At 26.9% G+C, this 18,033-nt stretch overlaps 1 protein-coding gene across 1 annotated transcript; it reads left to right on the plus strand.

The window, feature by feature from the left end:
* Positions 1-1,271: 1,271 nt before the first annotated feature.
* Positions 1,272-3,085, plus strand: LOC106775578 (transcription factor MUTE). Its single transcript, XM_014662723.2, has 3 exons — positions 1,272-1,390; positions 1,517-1,909; positions 2,707-3,085. Exons 1-3 carry the CDS (start codon positions 1,295-1,297, stop codon positions 2,791-2,793), a joined length of 576 nt encoding a protein of 191 aa, XP_014518209.1. The 5' UTR covers positions 1,272-1,294; the 3' UTR covers positions 2,794-3,085.
* The last annotated feature ends 14,948 nt before the right edge of the window (positions 3,086-18,033 follow it).

Consider the following 18,033-nt stretch of genomic DNA (forward strand, 5'->3'; position numbering starts at 1 on the left):
TATAATGTTGAATACAATAAATAATATTAATAATAATAAATAATATTATCAAGAAAAAAATTCATTCATTTCTTTCTCATCAAACAGCTTTTATTTTAACTATTATTTTTCATTTTTTTTTGTTTGTTTTCCCTCTACCAAACGAAGTAGTACAGAGAATTAATTGTTGCCACATATGCCATATTATAAGAAAATAAAATGAATGTCCGTTGTAATATTTACTGATGAGTAATTTATTCCTTACGAATACTAAATTATAACAATATCCTTTATAATTATAATTATATATATATATATATATATATATATATATATATATATTATCGATAATGTTTTAATTTTAAAAACATAGGGTTAAGAATAATTTTATTTTTCATTCTCATTCTTTACTTTCTTTTTAATTTAACGGTTCTAATAAATATTTTATATTTAAATGTTAAATTGAAAAAATAAATATAAAGATGAAAAATAACAGGAATTAGCCAAGGACTTTCGTAACTATTTTTAACTTTTTCTTACCAGAAAGTATTTTTCACCTCTATGAAATATATACTTTCAATCACGACTTATTTCTAAGCCGGTTATGTAAATTCAAAGTTTTTGTTAAATAATTCAAATATTGAGCTATTTGAATTTAGCAATTTAGGCTATTCGTATTCCTATGTGTTCTACGACCCGTTGATTAATAACTCGCATGAAATATACAAGCAACTAATTAATTATAAGATTCTGAAACTTTAGTCTTTTTAAGTGAGTTGAATAATACTGTTTAAGCTATATATATATATATATGCAGCCAAAAAAAAAGTTGTTATTATTTATAAGTATTTTAAGTGTATATAAAGATTATTTCCCTTTTTGTTGGAGTTTTGGAAAGAAAATAAAAGGATAAATTTGGTAGAGCGAAGAAAACAATGTTTGGGAATAAATTGCATGGTTGCAGCAAGATGATACTAAGTTGAGCGATGAAAGCCTCGGCAAGGCATGCATGAATGAGGATAAAAAATGCATGGGAGAGCTGAGAAAATAACCATCTCCCTGTTTTAACTCACGAGGGCACGTAATTGACGCAAGATCATAAGCGTGAGACGCGTAATGTTTATAAGCAAGAAAAGACAGAGAAAGAGTGTATCTATTTGTAAACTACGTTAAAGAATACTTCACGGGAAACCAACCTATACCATTTATTATCTTCACTCTTACTCTTAAATTCCCTCCTATAAATACACCACACTTTGACTTCTCTACTTGAAACAACTAACTACCTTAAATCCAAGACACAACCATAGTTATCATGTCTCACATAGCTGTCGAGAGGAACCGAAGAAGACAGATGAATGAACATCTCAAAGTTTTAAGATCGTTGACCCCTTGTTTCTATATCAAAAGGGTATTTTTCTTTTCTTTTTCCTCGTCTTTTGAGTTACTATACCAATAGTTTTTATCATCAAAATTTTCTCATGTCAATGAGGGAAAAACAATTTCCCATATTTTCTTGTTTTTGCTTTTACTTTAGGGAGATCAAGCATCTATAATAGGGGGTGTCATAGAATTCATCAAGGAGTTACACCAAGTTCTTCAGGCTTTGGAGTCCCAGAAAAGAAGAAAGAGTTTAAGCCCTAGCCCTGGTCCGAGTCCACGAACACTTCACCCAAATTTTCATCAACTTGATAGCTCCTCCATAGTTGGGTCCAATTCTTTCAAGGAACTGGGAGCAAGCTGCAACTCTTCTGTTGCGGATGTTGAAGTCAAAATCTCTGGTTCAAATGTCATCTTGAAAGTCATCTCCCAAAGAATTCCGGGTCAAGTTTCAAGGATCATAACTGTTTTGGAAACTCTTTCCTTTGAAGTTCTTCATCTCAACATCAGCAGCATGGAGGAGACTGTCCTTTACCAGTTTCTCGTCAAGGTGAAACAATAACTATTCCTTTTATAACTTACTATTTAACAATAATATATATCAGTTAACAATAACTTTAAATAGTTAGGTACATTAATATACACTTATAAGAATAATCAAGAAAAGTAACAGTGAGATTCTCAAATGTTGGGAGATTTTACCATTGATCGTAACAATCGGAATTCATAGCCTATTTCAATTAGGGTTTCAAGCCATTTCTATGAACCAAACACATAGCTTTCTGAGAAATCAGTGTAGATTTTACAACTTTCCGATATCTAAACCACAATACACAAATTACAACTCAAAGGACATAAAAAAAGTGTTATTAGACCGAAGGTACCACTTCTTGATTTTGATCAAATAGCCATGCGATCAAAGAACATACAGTCTGATACGCTTCTTCACGCTGAAAAATTTAATTATCGTTTTCTTCTCACTTTTGTTTATCACCTTCTTGATGTGTTTTCAGTATAATTTTCATGTAATCAAGGGATTGAGATCACTCTTTATTCAAAAGTCTAAGATAATAGATTAACAATTTTTTATTTTTATATAATATTTTACTTTTTCATTTTTATTAGACTCACAAAAATTTCCAACAAACACCACAATGAGTGTCACAGCAATATCCGTAAATTTGGATGAGGGTGATCGTACCTATTCAAGAAACATAAAAAGATAGTTGCAATCATCTTTGATTTGGTTCAAATAAAATACTTATATATATATGGATGTTATTTACAGCTTCTTTCTTTATGTTGTTATTACATTATTTACGTGATACGTTTTTTTTACTACTACAGATAGAACTGGGATGTCAACTAAGTCTGGAGGAACTAGCAATGGAAGTGCAACAAAGCTTCTGCTCAGAGGCTATAACTATGCTGTGAAGATATAGCAAATCAAAAGAAATCCAATTTTCAATCGTTTGTTATAATAAAAGATAGGCATGTCATATACATGCACAAAAACCACTTACTAGCTAGGGTTATTATTATATCATAACCGCTGTCATAAACTTCATGACATGGAAAATATTCTGCAGCTTTATATATTTGGTAATATACATGCATGATCTTTGCCCATGAACTGAATGGTTTCATCAGGTATTAATGCCAACGAAAGGAATTTCTTATGTTAAGTGTAATATTTATTTTAGAACTACGTACAAGTTTATTAGAACTATCATCTACTCTTTTATTTTTGTTTTCTTCACCCTTTTTTTTTTAGATGTTTCCACACATCTATTCTTGTTGTGGATAGTAAAACTGGACATTTCCACCAATATTTTATTAGGGATTATGTAATTAAATGATGATTAATACGTATGGGGCGTATGGCCAGAAAGTGAAAATAGATAGAAAAAAAAACTATTAATATGACAAAAGAAATTAATTATAAAAAAAATGAAAATAGAGATTGTATAAGAGATACAATAAGAACCCTAAAAGACAAACTTGTAAGAGAAAGTATACGTATTATATTGATAATTCCATATAATAATTCAGTGGTAGTACTCACATAATTCTCATTTTTATTTTTAACTATTTAGTTTTACCTTTATTTCAATCTTTCATAAGTCAATATTTCAATATTCTGGGTTTTATGTTGTTTTCCGAATTTCACTATTTTAATTTTTTAAATGCTTTAAAAATGATTTTAAGGAAAACTAAATGGTAGTAGAATATGTAATTAATAAGAATTATATTTAATGGTAATAATATAAAAATTAAATTGAAAAATACTTGTATTTATTAAAATATTAAATGTAACACAAAATATAAAATAAAAAGCAAAAACATATTTAAAAAATAATATTTTAAGTAAACAGATAAAATTTTTAAAATAATAATAATAATTGTTTTTTAGTAGTGAATACTAATAACATAACCTTTTATTGCTTCTTGAAGCTATTAGATATAACCCTACAAAATTTTAGAATGGTACTTTCAAACTTCTGTTAATTTGACTATTCACGTACCCAATCCTATAAGAAGGTTCAATCTATTGCATCCTATAACTTAATATGTAGATCATCGAATTTATTTTGAAATCTAAAAAATTAACCAAACAAAAGCCTGGATTAACTTCAAATATATTTTTTTCTAACATATATATAATTTGTTTGATCGTGGCTTTATTAGTGATTAGTATATCTTTTATAGTTTTTTTTTACTAAAATTACTCTAGTCTTGATTAGTATTTTGGATTGATGTGAATTTTTTTTTTGTTTAGAGCTTTATAAGTAATCATTATTGGATTTACACAGTATAATAAATAACAATGGAATAAAATTTATTCTTAAATTTTAATTACTTTAATAGAAAATTAAAATTTTGAATAATTTATATTTTGGGACAACACCACGGCCCTTCTTAAGTGGATCCGATACTATTCATACATTTGAAATTGTATATTTAACATACACATAGAATTCATAATTCATCTTGTTTTATGTAAGCAAAAAAAAAAAGTAAAGTAAAATAGCCGACATACCCTCTCTTTTGTTATTTCATTTTTTATTTATTTAATATTTAAATGTTCTATTAAAAAATTTCATTAAAAAAATTCCTATAGTAAAGGTTTTGTAGTCTAGTAATTAACTAAATATAATATTAATTCATCATGACATAGTATTAATTTTTTCATAGCAATAAAAATCAGGTTTTCATAATTATGGATGTGTTATTTCATATAATTAAAATCAAACATGATTTTATTATTTTCTTATTTCATATATGACAAATAAATTTAATTGGTTTTAACTTTAATTTAAATGAAAACGTTAAATAAGGAAAGTTTAGAAAGTAAGGTGATAATCAAAAGAAGATGGAGTGTAAATATGCATGATATATATAATAATGTTCTCACACTATATAATTAGAGCCGAACACTAAAGCAATGAATCATAAAAAGGCACAACTCTATATAGTGTAAATGATTATCTTTTCAATTGATACTGGATCCACCCAGACGTGGTGTGGGTTGCATTCTGGGCCTCCAAACAAGCTCAGATCACTGCTGCTTTAAAGTCCAAACACGATATTTTTATGGCAGTTTCTTTCTGCACCCTATTAAATTTCTGTCTGCACCCCATTATTTTTCGAATTTTATTTTTCAAAATACACAAAATCAATTTCGGAAAATTTTATCCAGAATAAGAGTGGGTGAGTGTCTTCGGAAAAAATGTTTCTGAAATTGATTTATGATCCGGAAAATAAAATCTAGAAGGATGGTACAAGGATAAATTTAAGAGGTAGAGGAAGAATTTTATTTAGTAGTTTAAGGTGTGGATGATTGATTTTGTATGAATTAAGTTTGATTAGGCATTTGATGATTACGTGATTGGATGGCAACGTGATGATGATAGACATAGTAGGATTAGGACCACTTCCATTCTTCATTGATTACATTGCATTTCATCAAAAGTGATAGTAAATCCAACTATGGGACCACTCACTCCATCCTACCTCCTTCTTGTCATTGTCGTTTCAGCCCTCAATCTCTTTTACCAATGCATTAAATTTACAACATTCACACACACACATGTCAAAATAAATTTATGACTATAGTATAATAATACACAATTTATCATTGATTCATATTTATTAGAATAACAGACCTAAGAAAGAGAATCATTAAATTCAATGTAAGACTTACCCAAATTTACCATCTTCAATAAATTTTACCAATAAAATTGTGTTAGTCAAAGTCTCTCAAAGTCAAAACATAACAGTAAATAAACTGTTATAAAATCATTTCAATCCATTGCCACTGTTTTCTCAAAGTGGTTTGATTTATGTTATTTTGATAAGTCGAAATCACACACAACAGCATTTTTTACTCACATGTTCATTGTCCGGCTGATTATTCCCTTATAATGCACAGCACAATATGCAGTGTATTTTATAAAATCTCCAAAACCTAGATTCTTGCCTATAGAAAGATTTCTACAAAATATCTTATTATAAATTTTGCAAATTACTTTTTTTTTTCCTGTTATAGCTCTTATGAATATATGTTAATCTTTTTTAAAAGCATAGAAAAGAAGATTATTGTGGTAATTGCACTTTAGTCATGTGGAGAATATATAGCTCTCATTTATTTCATTTATAGGGTCACTTACCCATGTGATACAAGTAATTAATAATTTGAGCTTTTAAGCATACCACAGAAGTTTCAACACTGATTACATTGATATAGTAACATCTATGAATATAGGAGTTGTTCTTAACTCTTTTATATTTTTTAAGATAATAATTTCGTCTTTCATATTATTAAAATACCTTTATGTTTAACAAAAAATAAAAATGAAAATCATTTGTAGGTGTACCAAAAGGTCATTTCCAAAAAAGATATTTGACAAGATCACCAGGGCCAGGCCCAGGCCTATCTGATTGAACAGGTAGTGTGAGCATGTGGGAAATTTACATTAGAATGTTTGTTTTTTCAGAACTCCCATCCTTATTTCATAATTTATTTCTAATTATCTAGACGAGTAGTGTCAAAAGCAAATTCATAAAGATTTAATTCAATGTGAACAATTTTTATTTGTATGGAAATTTATGTGTATGTTTATTCTTAAAAGAGAGTTTGATTTGGTATTAATTTATAGATTAAGTATAGTTATAATAATTGCCGCGTAACTGATCTAATCATCATTAATTTTGGTGATGGAATGACAATTATTTAATAATTAACAGAGAGAGTGTGTATATATAGACCAATATTTTAACATTTTATAATAATAAATTAAACTATGAACTTCAAGACAGTGCGCAACATTGAAAAGTTTATTTTAAACAATTTATACATGTGAATTATGTACTAGCAAGATATGTCTTGGATTTAATATATAAGAAAGAGCGTGTATTGATAAAATAATAAAAAAAAATAGAAAGATAAGTTGGTAGTACTTGAACTTGGGAGACTCATTTTGGTTATTATAGGAGACAAGAAGTCAGAAGCCTCTCTCAAGTCTCAAATACACCAAAACCAAGGTTGTATTGTATTTTATTACCATATTCATTCACCCAATCCAACAAAATTGAGGCCATGTGAATTTGACCTCTATCACACTACACAATAATCATCACTGTCTTTGTCCCTTCTTACTCATTTTTCTTCATATTCTTTTTCAAGAATTATTGAGTAACATCAATTTTAATGTCTTAAATTTTAAAATTTCATTCAGTTTTAACTTATTTTAATGGAAAAAGTCTTTTCAACAACAATTTTTTAATAATTTTTTTGACAATACATACGTGACAGTTTCTTATTAATTCGTTTTAAATATTTTTTAAACGTAAATTTAAATAGATCAATAAAGTGATTACACGTGTCCCGTTATAAAAAAAGTTGTCAAAAAATATTGTCAAAATATCATCATCCTATTTCAATTGAGTTGAATGAATTCATTTCAATCCCTATAAACAGATATAAGGACTTGTATTTTTGGATGTTAACATTAAGAAGGTGAGATGAAAATTCCACCAAATGTAGAAATCAAATAAAACAATTTTTGATATCAAGGAAAGAAAAAGGAGAGATACATAATAAACGAAGGAAGAACGATGAATAAGAAGAAAAAAAATCAATGTTTAGTTGCTTTAGAGGATAGAAATGGATAAAAAAAAGTAAATATATATATTAAAAATTATATAATTTAATTGATTTAATAGAAAATAGAAAATAAATAAAATAATATAATGTATATAAAAAATGTATAACAAATCACACTATTTCTGTTTTAAATTAATTTTTTTAACTCAACTTAACAAAACTAATTTTCTTCCTCTCTTTTGTTTCGACGACAAAGACTAGTTAGTTTGACTTTGAAAAATATTATTTTGTATTTATTGTCTTATATTAATTAGAATGTTAGTTCTTTCAATACAATAAATAAATGACAATATCAATTATATAAAGTTAATGTTATAGTTATTAATTTGTTTTCATTACACTATTATTTTTTTAAAAAAATAAAATAGTAGCTATTTCAGATATATTTCTTCTTTTTATAATTTGTAACGCCCCGTCAACTTATGTTTGACTGCCCCACACATCAATACAAAGTTTTTCAATGTATTTTGTCCTCACTCGCACACATTCCAAGAAAATTTCCCAGAAGGTCACCCATCCCAAATTACTCCAGGCACGCTTAACTATGAAGTTCTTATGGGTTAGGATACCGAAAAACAAATGCATTTATTGATATGAGTAGCCAAATTAATTTCTTTAAGTTATCCTTCAACCGTATAGTCTTATACCTAAACAGTCTCTAGATCTCTCTCATTCTGGTGTATGTTCGATTCGTCTATATACCCCTTCCATTGGAAGTCTACCAGGAGTCACTCCTTATTCGTGCTTCTCGCACCGACGATCACTCCTCGTCCTTGTGAGTGCCCGGATGTCACATAATTACTATGGGTTACAAAATGAATAAGATTAATATAAACAAATCTCTCAGTACTATTTCTTTATCATTCTCATCTAGAATTCAAGATTTATATACACATTAAAAAATAGCTATACAATTCTATGAAAACAGACTCACATTCTCTTTAAATATATTAAACGAAAGTGAGACCAATTAAAATGGTTTAATAGTTACATTTTAATTTAGAAAGAAGGTAGGAATAATTAATATTTTTATGAGATTAAGATGGTTGTAGAATATCTTGTTTTTGGAGAAGGAAAAGAAAAGATATATTAATGTTAGCATTATTAGTTTGTGTGATTAGTTTATTAATGATGGTGTAGAAGAAGTAATAGAATATAAGGTGATTTAATTTATAATAATAGGGTTGAGTTACTTGGAACTTGAAGCATAGAGTAGGAATTTAGAGTGTATTATTGTGTGGATTTACCAAACTAACTTCCATGGTTTGCACAGAGACACAATGAGTAATTGCTACTATTCTCCTCTGTGAATTTCGAAGACAACACAACAAAAGAAAAAACTTTCCGCAATTTATGACTGCAGCTAAAAGATATGAACCAAAACAGAACTGTCAAATATTTAGTCAACACTAGGCCATTTATTTGTATTTCTTAATAAGTAAAAAAATTATGAAAATCAACTATGTAAAAGAGGAAACTTTAAAATCATTTATATTAGTATGGTACAAAATAACTTTAAAATTTAAATTCATATGGTTAATAATTTAAATAAATGTTCAGATATATTATGAGGTCAATTTATTTACAATAGCTCCATAATAAAAAGTTATCATATGGTCAAATAGTTTTTTAATAATGAACTGAGTTATAAACTGATTTTAAAGTCCTGTCAAGTTCGTTTATCTCTGCAAAGTTCATATTTCCTCAAAAGCTTTCACTCTCTGCATTTTATCCAATATAATTTCCTTTAGTGTAAAATTAAGAACTTTTGCACTTCTTTGTGCACATTTTTTAATTACACCCCTCTTATGATTCTTTTATTCATAATATATATTGGTTTTATTTTATGTAATTTTATTCATCATAAAGATAAAATAATTAAAATTTATTTATCGTATACTATATTAAAGTTATACTGTAATAAAAAATTAATTAAATAAAATCAAAGCTTTTAAACATTTATCTCGCAATTGTCTTTACTTCTTTTGATAATCTCATGATATTATATGTTATTTTATTTTTCTATTTATTCTTGTTAATTTCACTATGTTTTAATTTGTTTTCTTTGTTTATACATTAATTGTGTACTATAATTTTAAATTATTGTTAAAAGTAAAATAGAATAACAATTTGTATGAAGAGAATTATAATTTTATATTATTATAAAGTACAAAAATATTAATACTACATGCCAATTCATATATAATATCTTGTTTCATTCATAAAATATTTAAAGATGACAAAAGAATTAAGGTTTTATTATTGTCTAACTAAACAATTTATTGTTTTTAGTTTAAGTTGTTATTTTTTAAATGAAAAATAATTTTTTTATAATTTATAATATTTCTAATAAGAACATTCAATATTATTGAATTTTTGGTACAAGTTTTTTCTATTATTTTTTTAATTCTTATCAATATTATCTATCCGTTAGAATTTGTATTTTCTCTAACCAATTTTTAATATCTTAAATTGTTATTATGCATTTTTTTTTTCTTGAACCCACTTCGTATTAATATTTGTTAAGCAAAAAGTGCAGAATAATTACTTTAAATATTGAAAATATAAATTTTAAATTATAATAATATTGATTAGAGATCAGAAATAATAGAATATATAACTTTAACTTATAAATTGTACCTCAAATTAGAAGTAAACACGATCAGTTTTAAATGATTTAATTAGAAATATTAAAAACTATATCAAGATATCTTTAACTAAAACATTATCATTTTAACTTATTTAATATTTTCAAATTGTTACAAATCTAAAGATATTATACAATATTTACTTTTTTATAAGCATGTAGTTAATTAATAATTCTTTTCTACTTGTTGTGTGGGATTGCTGTTTAAAATTTATTTATTTTTTTTGTTGAATTTAAATTTAAGATATTTTTCATTTATTATCCTATTGTCCTCTTCAATACTGAACCTACAGAAAATAATACTATTTATGTGGTACCTACGGAAAATAATACTACTTATTTGTGTGGAAGGTAAATTCTCATGAATTAAGAAATGTCATTCTTTTTCATACTACAAAGTGATAGAAATCTCCCTTAATTTCACTTACATTCTTTTCATAATTTAAAAAGTAAGGTTAGGAATATTCATTAATACATATCATTAAGTTTAAAAACATTTACTATTAAACAACATAGTTTACTATACATAGTGTTCCTTCCATAGTAAACTATGTTCAATATCGTCACCAACTTTTAAATGCAATAATTCACAGTTCATTAGTTAAAATAAATAGTTTTTAAAGATATTACGGTTTAGACCAAAAACAATCATAAAAGGAAAATATTTTATTATTTTTATATAGAAAATATTAATTATTTTAAGATATATTAAAGTCCTTCTGAAATTGTAGGTTGCGCATTGATATTGTCTCGAAAACATAAAGTATTGTATTCGCGACATGTGATTCTACTGCGCAACCTGAACCTTATTCGCATTGTGTTTTGAACTTCGAGAGTTCCTCAGTTTGACTTTCCTTCATAATTATTGAATTAACATTGCGTTGATTTTTGACCGTTTTTATACCTTTATCATTTTGTGACAGATGTATTGAGAACATTGTTAAATTAATACTACATATTGAATTTACATAAATCATTAATTCTCTCAGATAAAATTTATCAACCTTTTAAAAGTTTGGTCTACATATTTGGTTACTTTTGCATGTGTATGATATCTAACACTATTTTTCACTCGATAACTTAATTTTTAATTAGGATGACCTGTGTTTCTTAGTTTGTTTTTAATTCATTTTCATTTATGAAAATAAAATTATTTAATTTCTGTTCCGAATATATCCAAGTAACTTTTAGTAGGACTAAAAAATAATAACTTTATGATTTTTTTTTACGTAATATTGTGGGTTTGCTATATAAAACTTACTGCTTTAAATTATAAAAGTTGTGATAATTAATGTTTTTAAAGATTCAGAGGATATGATTCAAGATTTTATTTAAGATTTGCAGTATTCTATATAATATTTTTCATATTTTACATCCACACAAGTCCATTCTTCATGGTCAGTTTTCTAATTTGTATTATTTACAAAATTTATTAAATGAATTTAATTATTTGTTTGGATTCATTTGAAATTGAAAACTTAAAAAGAAAAATAGTAATTAGTATTACCTTAATTAGTAAAATATTGATAAGATTGGAGTAGAAGGTAAGAAATTGACATTAGTAGAAAAGCAGTGTGGCTTTATCTAACTTTTGTATCTAATGTGAACATTTTCTGAACAGCAAACAAGAAGAACAACTTTAGATTGATGAATAAAGTATAGCAGAATAACATTTAGCAAAGTCCAACTTTGATTCCTTTGAAGATTTTTTTTAAATTTTTTTTAAATTACTTCAACTAGCATCATTTTGCTTCAACTTTATGCAGCTACCCACAATCATTTGGTTTTATGTTATATATCTCGAGATCCTAAAGCACATGGAAGAGTAAATATCACTCTCACTACAACGAAACCATTAAATGAACACTTTCTTTTTTTTTTACTCTCTTTTTTATTGTTTTTTTTCCTAGTTAGAACTTAACATAATCAGTTCTTACCCTAGTTTTTTACTAGTTCCGACCAACTCAAAGGTACTTTGCTTTTAAACTTTTGTAGTTATTCATCATGATCACATTTTTTTTTTATAAATATACGCACTAAGTTATAAGTAAATAAATATTAAATTATTATTATAAATATAAGAACAAAAATACTATTAAATCAAACATTTATATGTATAATATAAATTTAGATAGACACAATGGATAAACACAATGGATGGTTGCTTTTCAATTAATGTACAAAAATGAAGAAAAAAAAAAGTGCTGGAATAAAAAGAAAGTAGATTTACCTAAAATTTATTAAATTGGTTAATCAAATTACTTTTACTTCTTACTATTATAAATATATGAGTATGGATGAGAATAAAGAATTTGGTGAAAAAAATTATAAAAAAAAAACAATACATTCATCTTCATTATCTTAACTTATAGATTAAAAATTGTAAAATAAATTTGTATAAACCATGAAATATGTCAAGATATTATCACCCTAAAAAATTCATCATTACAAGGGATTATTCTTCCATTAAAATGATATTCATTAACTAAAAATGATATCATACACAAATTAAAATTATTTTAGGAGCTGTCAAAAAAGAAATAAAATATCAAAAACAAATAACAAAATAGAAAGAGATAGAAGAAAAATATAAAAAAAAGCATAAGCAAAATTATATATATATATATATATATATATATATATATATATATATATATATATATATATATATATATATATATATATATATAACTTGCAGCATTCTGTACACTTGTTTTCTTAGAGCATTCTATAGTATAGGATCTGTTTGAAAAGCTTATATCACTTTTTTGATAGTTCCTTTTTATAGATTTTCATATGATATAGAGTTTTAAACATTTAATTGATATTATTGTTTTAATGATGAATTTGATTTTTAAGATCTTAAATAATTTTTGATAGTTATTATAAAGAAAGGAAAAAAAATCAAGGTATTCTATTGAAGAAACTGTTTAATTAATCTTAATAAACTCATCACTAGAAAAAATATCATCAAATTCTATTTATCATTAAAACAATAATCTGAATTAAATGTTCCTTTCTTGATAATTTAGCTATTCATTATTTGTTTTAATGAATAAAATTGATTTTGATGATATTTTTTGCTTTACATTTAAAGAAATTAGTTGGATGTGGTCTTACTGATCCAAATTATGCAAACAGTTAATAGTTTTAAAAAAAAGTCAAAGAAGTAGAAAATCTAAATCAGCACAAAGTTAGAAAACACTTTTGCAGACAAACCCAATAGAAATTTGGTCCATTTCTTCGAGGTAATCAAACTGCCTAAAGTTAACCGCATTACTGTCACGTCAACTTCCGTGGAATGAGTGAGGTAGAGATACCATGTACATTAATAAGGATTTGAAACTGTTAAGTCCGTGATTTAATTAATTTATTCATTTAAAATAAAAGAAAACTGGTATAGGGGACTGAATTTGAATTCAACTATTAAAGTTTGTTTGAATATTAGGTAAGGGAGTGAGAGGAAAGAACAAATATTGAAATATAAAATAAAATTTTCTTAATAAGTTGGAAAAGAATAAAAATAAATAAAATAAAAAAATAAATTTATTTAGAAAGACGAAACTTGATTATTTTAATATTAAAAATTTAAAATAGAAATATATTTTTTTAAACAAGTTTTATTGTTTTAAAAATATGTTTTTTTTTTGTTTTTTTAATTTTTTCTATTTTTAAGATATTTTACAATCCGTTCATTTTTTTTTTAAATCGATTGGAGATTATAACATTCCTTTTAGTGGTGAGTTTATTAAAATCACTAAACCGTTTTTTTAATAGAGTACGTTAATTTTTTTTTCCTTTCTTGATAATTTAGTTATTCTTATGCATGTAGTTTTTTTTTTCTCTCACACATAAGATTTGTGTTCTTTTTGCCTCTCACGTAAGATTTGTTCATCAGTGGTTTCAATGATGACTTTAATATATTTGCATTGTTCATAGGAATAAATTGAGTTTGCTATATGTTTAAGAGTCTTTAGGGATTATCAAGTTGATGGCTGCATTTAAGGTAAGGGAAGCTAGTTGTTTTAGTTTGCATGATTCAGATACGTTTGATGTTTTCGGTATGTTGTTTGCATATCGAATTGATATTTGTACTTGAATTGAATTGTATGATTTGAACATTGAATCAAGTTTTGTTTATTGTTTGGATTGTTGTGATTGAGAGAACTGAAGAGTTAGGCAATTGTACAAATTGGTATAAAGTTTAAGGTACAAAAATTGTGTTGAACCATTTCTTTGGAAAATGAATACCACCTTGAGTAATTGATCAAGTCTTCTTTCACTTAAACCACAAATTTGAGTGCATTGTTACAAATGAGTGATAACGGTTGATTTTACGTGTTTGTGTGTATATATTTTGTGAACAAATCAACTCCTTCATAGCTTTTACATTGTTTTATCCTCACGTTTAGTGTGTTTTCTAGTTTTCTTGTGTTTTATTTAGTATATGCTTGTTTTTACCTCTAATCTCTACGTTTGAGTGTGTGAAATAAATGAATAGGAAGCAATTCTAGTGGAGGAAAACAAGCAAGAACTCAAGGGAACATGTTTTGGGGCCATAAAAGATCAATTTGAAGCAAATACCCATGTTGGACGCCTTTGGAATCGCGCAAGAGCCTGAATTTTAGAATGCTGTCAAAGTTGTCCGCGCCTGGGCGCCCTTCTATGTGTTACAACCCAATTTCCACGCCCGGGCGCCCCAAAAGGGTGCCCAGCGCCCTATGGTTCGCTGTTGGTGCTTAATTATAGCGCCCGGGCGCCCCTAGGGGGCGCCGAGCGCCCTTTTTCTGCAGATTTCGTGCCTAGGCACCTTAGAAGGGCGCTGGGCGCCCTCTGCTTCGCTGTTTTGCCCAGAATTTGGTGCCCGGGCGCCCCAGAAGAGGCGTCGGGCGCGACTTTCCGCTGATGTGTCAAAATGGGTTATTTAAACATGGGGGTTGCATTTTTTGGGGCATTCTTCACCTAGAGAGATTGGGAGAGGCCCTTGGAGGCTATTTGGGGTGTTGGGAAGCTCTCCCACTCCTCCTTGGGTCTTCAAGCTTCTTCAATGGTGATTTTGCCCCTTTTGGGTTGAGGGAGAAGATGGGTCACAAATTGGATATGGAGATGCGAAGGGGAGGCGCAAATGGAGCATGGAGCAGCTGCCAAGAACCTTGGGAAAGGCTTTGCATTTTCTCTTTGGTTTCAATTTCTTCCTTATCTCTTCAATTTTGTGAACCCTAAGTTCTCCTCCATGGAGGGCTTTTCCTATTTGTTGAGATTAGTTGTAAAACATGGAATTCTTATGTATTTTGTGATGTTAATGATATATGCTTTTCCAATTCATGTTAGTATTTGATTTCTATGCTTAATGCTTGATCACCCATGGCATGAACTGTGATTCTTGAAGTATTGAGATATACGATTGAACCTAGAATTGAAATTGAATACTTATTGGNTNNANTTGAGATGTTTGTGAATGCATGAGAATGAAATGGATGAATTCTAGTCTTGACAAATTGTAAATACACTATGTTAAATTCCTTGCACACCAACTGTTTGATAAAATACTAAAAAGAGTTTATTGTGTTGTTTTTGTGCACTTTGATGTCTAAATGAGTTATAAAAGGAAGAATTGTCATGTGTTGCACAAGTCCCTTGGGAGAGAACGATATTTATCACTTGTTACGCTGCGATCGGAGCACTTGCCGTTGGTTTTGAAGTCTTAACCAGTGGAAAGTATAAACATAAGAAGGCACAACAAGAGGGATCTGAGTGTTCTAACTTTAGAAAATAGGGAAAGTAGAATTATTTGCCAATTGTATGTCTGTTTTGTTTGTGTTTCTTTTATGCAGTTTGCCTTCAGATTATTATAAGAAAGTTTTGTAGCTTGATGAACACTCTTCTAACTTTATTATTATAGTCTTTATATCTAGCCACATTAAATGTTAATACACAAAGGTGATTTGATATTGTATATCTCACTAAATGTCTCCTCTTAGGTTTGGATATTGGTGTTCTAGAGAGACTAGAGATATGACTTTGGAAAAAGAATAACATTTCAGGTTCATCTAGCACTTCAAATCATGAAATTAAACATTTAACAAAAAGAAAATAAGAAAAGAACACACAAGGAAATGAATATTGGATTGCATATGTATGAGAATAAGAATACCAACAAGATGTTGTGCCTTTTATGAGTTGACTAGCTCCTAAACATCAATAATGTGACTTTTTTAATAGACAAATCCGATAGAATTCTTTGAAACATTAACCACTAATTAAAAGATTGTTTATGTTGCCAATGAAACACTAATTATATAACCCTCTTTTTAAAGAATATCATTGTTTACAATGTTCAAAAGCTTGAACAACTTTAAGAGATGGATCAATATGATAGCTGAGACACCCAATGAAACACAATGTGCTTAAATCCATACTAATAATGTATAATAGATTTAAAAGACAGACAGTGTTAAAAATACTTGTCCTTATTTTTTTAGAAAAAGACATTCCTAACTAAACGAACACTATATCAATTTTCTAATTAAAATCATATTAGATTCCCTTAAAAGAAGTTCGCTTTAATAACATTATTGTTGTCTATTGTTAAATGTAAATTTATAGATTTTACTAGTTATCCTTATTTTATTTTTTATATGTTACTATTAAGAAAATAGATTTTTTTAGTATTTATATTATTGTATATTGAAGTTTTCAAGTTCAAGTTTAGTCATTAACGTGAAAATCTTTTGTCTAAGATATTATCCTTACATTAATTTAGAAAATAATTTATTCAAAATTTTAAAAATAGAAATTATTGAATATTATATTTTAAATATATTAAATTAGGCACTTCAACTGATATTAGTAAATTGTGTTATTAAGAATCTGATTAAGAAGACCACTAGTTTAACTTTATATTTATTTATTAGATAATGATATTTAGACAACATTTTTTTTACAATATTTGAACATTGATTACGTGTCAATTTGTGATTGGTCAAATATTATTCCACAATCAATAATAATAATCATAAACATTATTGTGAAGTAATTTTTGACCAATCACAGATTGACACATAATCAATGTTCAAATGTTGTCAAAAAAATATTGTCTAAATATCATTATCCTTATTTATTTTGTTAAATGTTTGCTAGTTTTTTGAGATCAACTCAAACCTCTTCCAAGTAACAAGGTTTTGCATTAAAAATCGTACTTAAAAGGATTAACTTCAATATCTCTTAAACCAACAAATTAATTGTTAATATCATGATCAAATAATTAAAAAATAATCTATTTATGTGTAAGTACTCCTTATTAAAGCAAGAAAATGCACTAATGTTAATTAGACAATTACTCAATCCTATAGATAAGGGTAGTAACTAAGTTTAATGGATTAAATAATAAAAGAAAGGTGTGCTCGAACAATATGTTTTACACAACAAAAACAAAACTAAGAATGGTAAATAATAACAACGAGAACGACAAAATATGGAAGGAATAAGTTAAATTTATTGAAAAAATAAGTTAAATTGAAAAGGAAAATATTTGAATTTAACTCTCCTTATTTGTTTTACTAGAAAGGGTAAAACAATAATTTCCAAACAAATAAATAAGCTGGTATACCATATAATTTAAATCTATCGTCCAATTATTCAAGATGGTTTCTCGTTGGAATGAATTTCCAAAAACATAAAATTTGATTATAGTATAAAAATAAGTAAAAAAATTGAGTATTTAATCATATTTCTTCATATAGAAAATTAGTTATATTGGTATAAGAATAGATTATCACAATAAAGTGGATATATTATTAAAGAAAAAAAAAGAGAGAAATGAAGATCTATAAAGAAATAGAAAAAATATATATAACCAGAT

This window comes from Vigna radiata, chromosome 10 (assembly GCF_000741045.1).
Source record: "Vigna radiata var. radiata cultivar VC1973A chromosome 10, Vradiata_ver6, whole genome shotgun sequence".
In the NCBI taxonomy this organism is placed as follows: domain Eukaryota; kingdom Viridiplantae; phylum Streptophyta; class Magnoliopsida; order Fabales; family Fabaceae; genus Vigna; species Vigna radiata.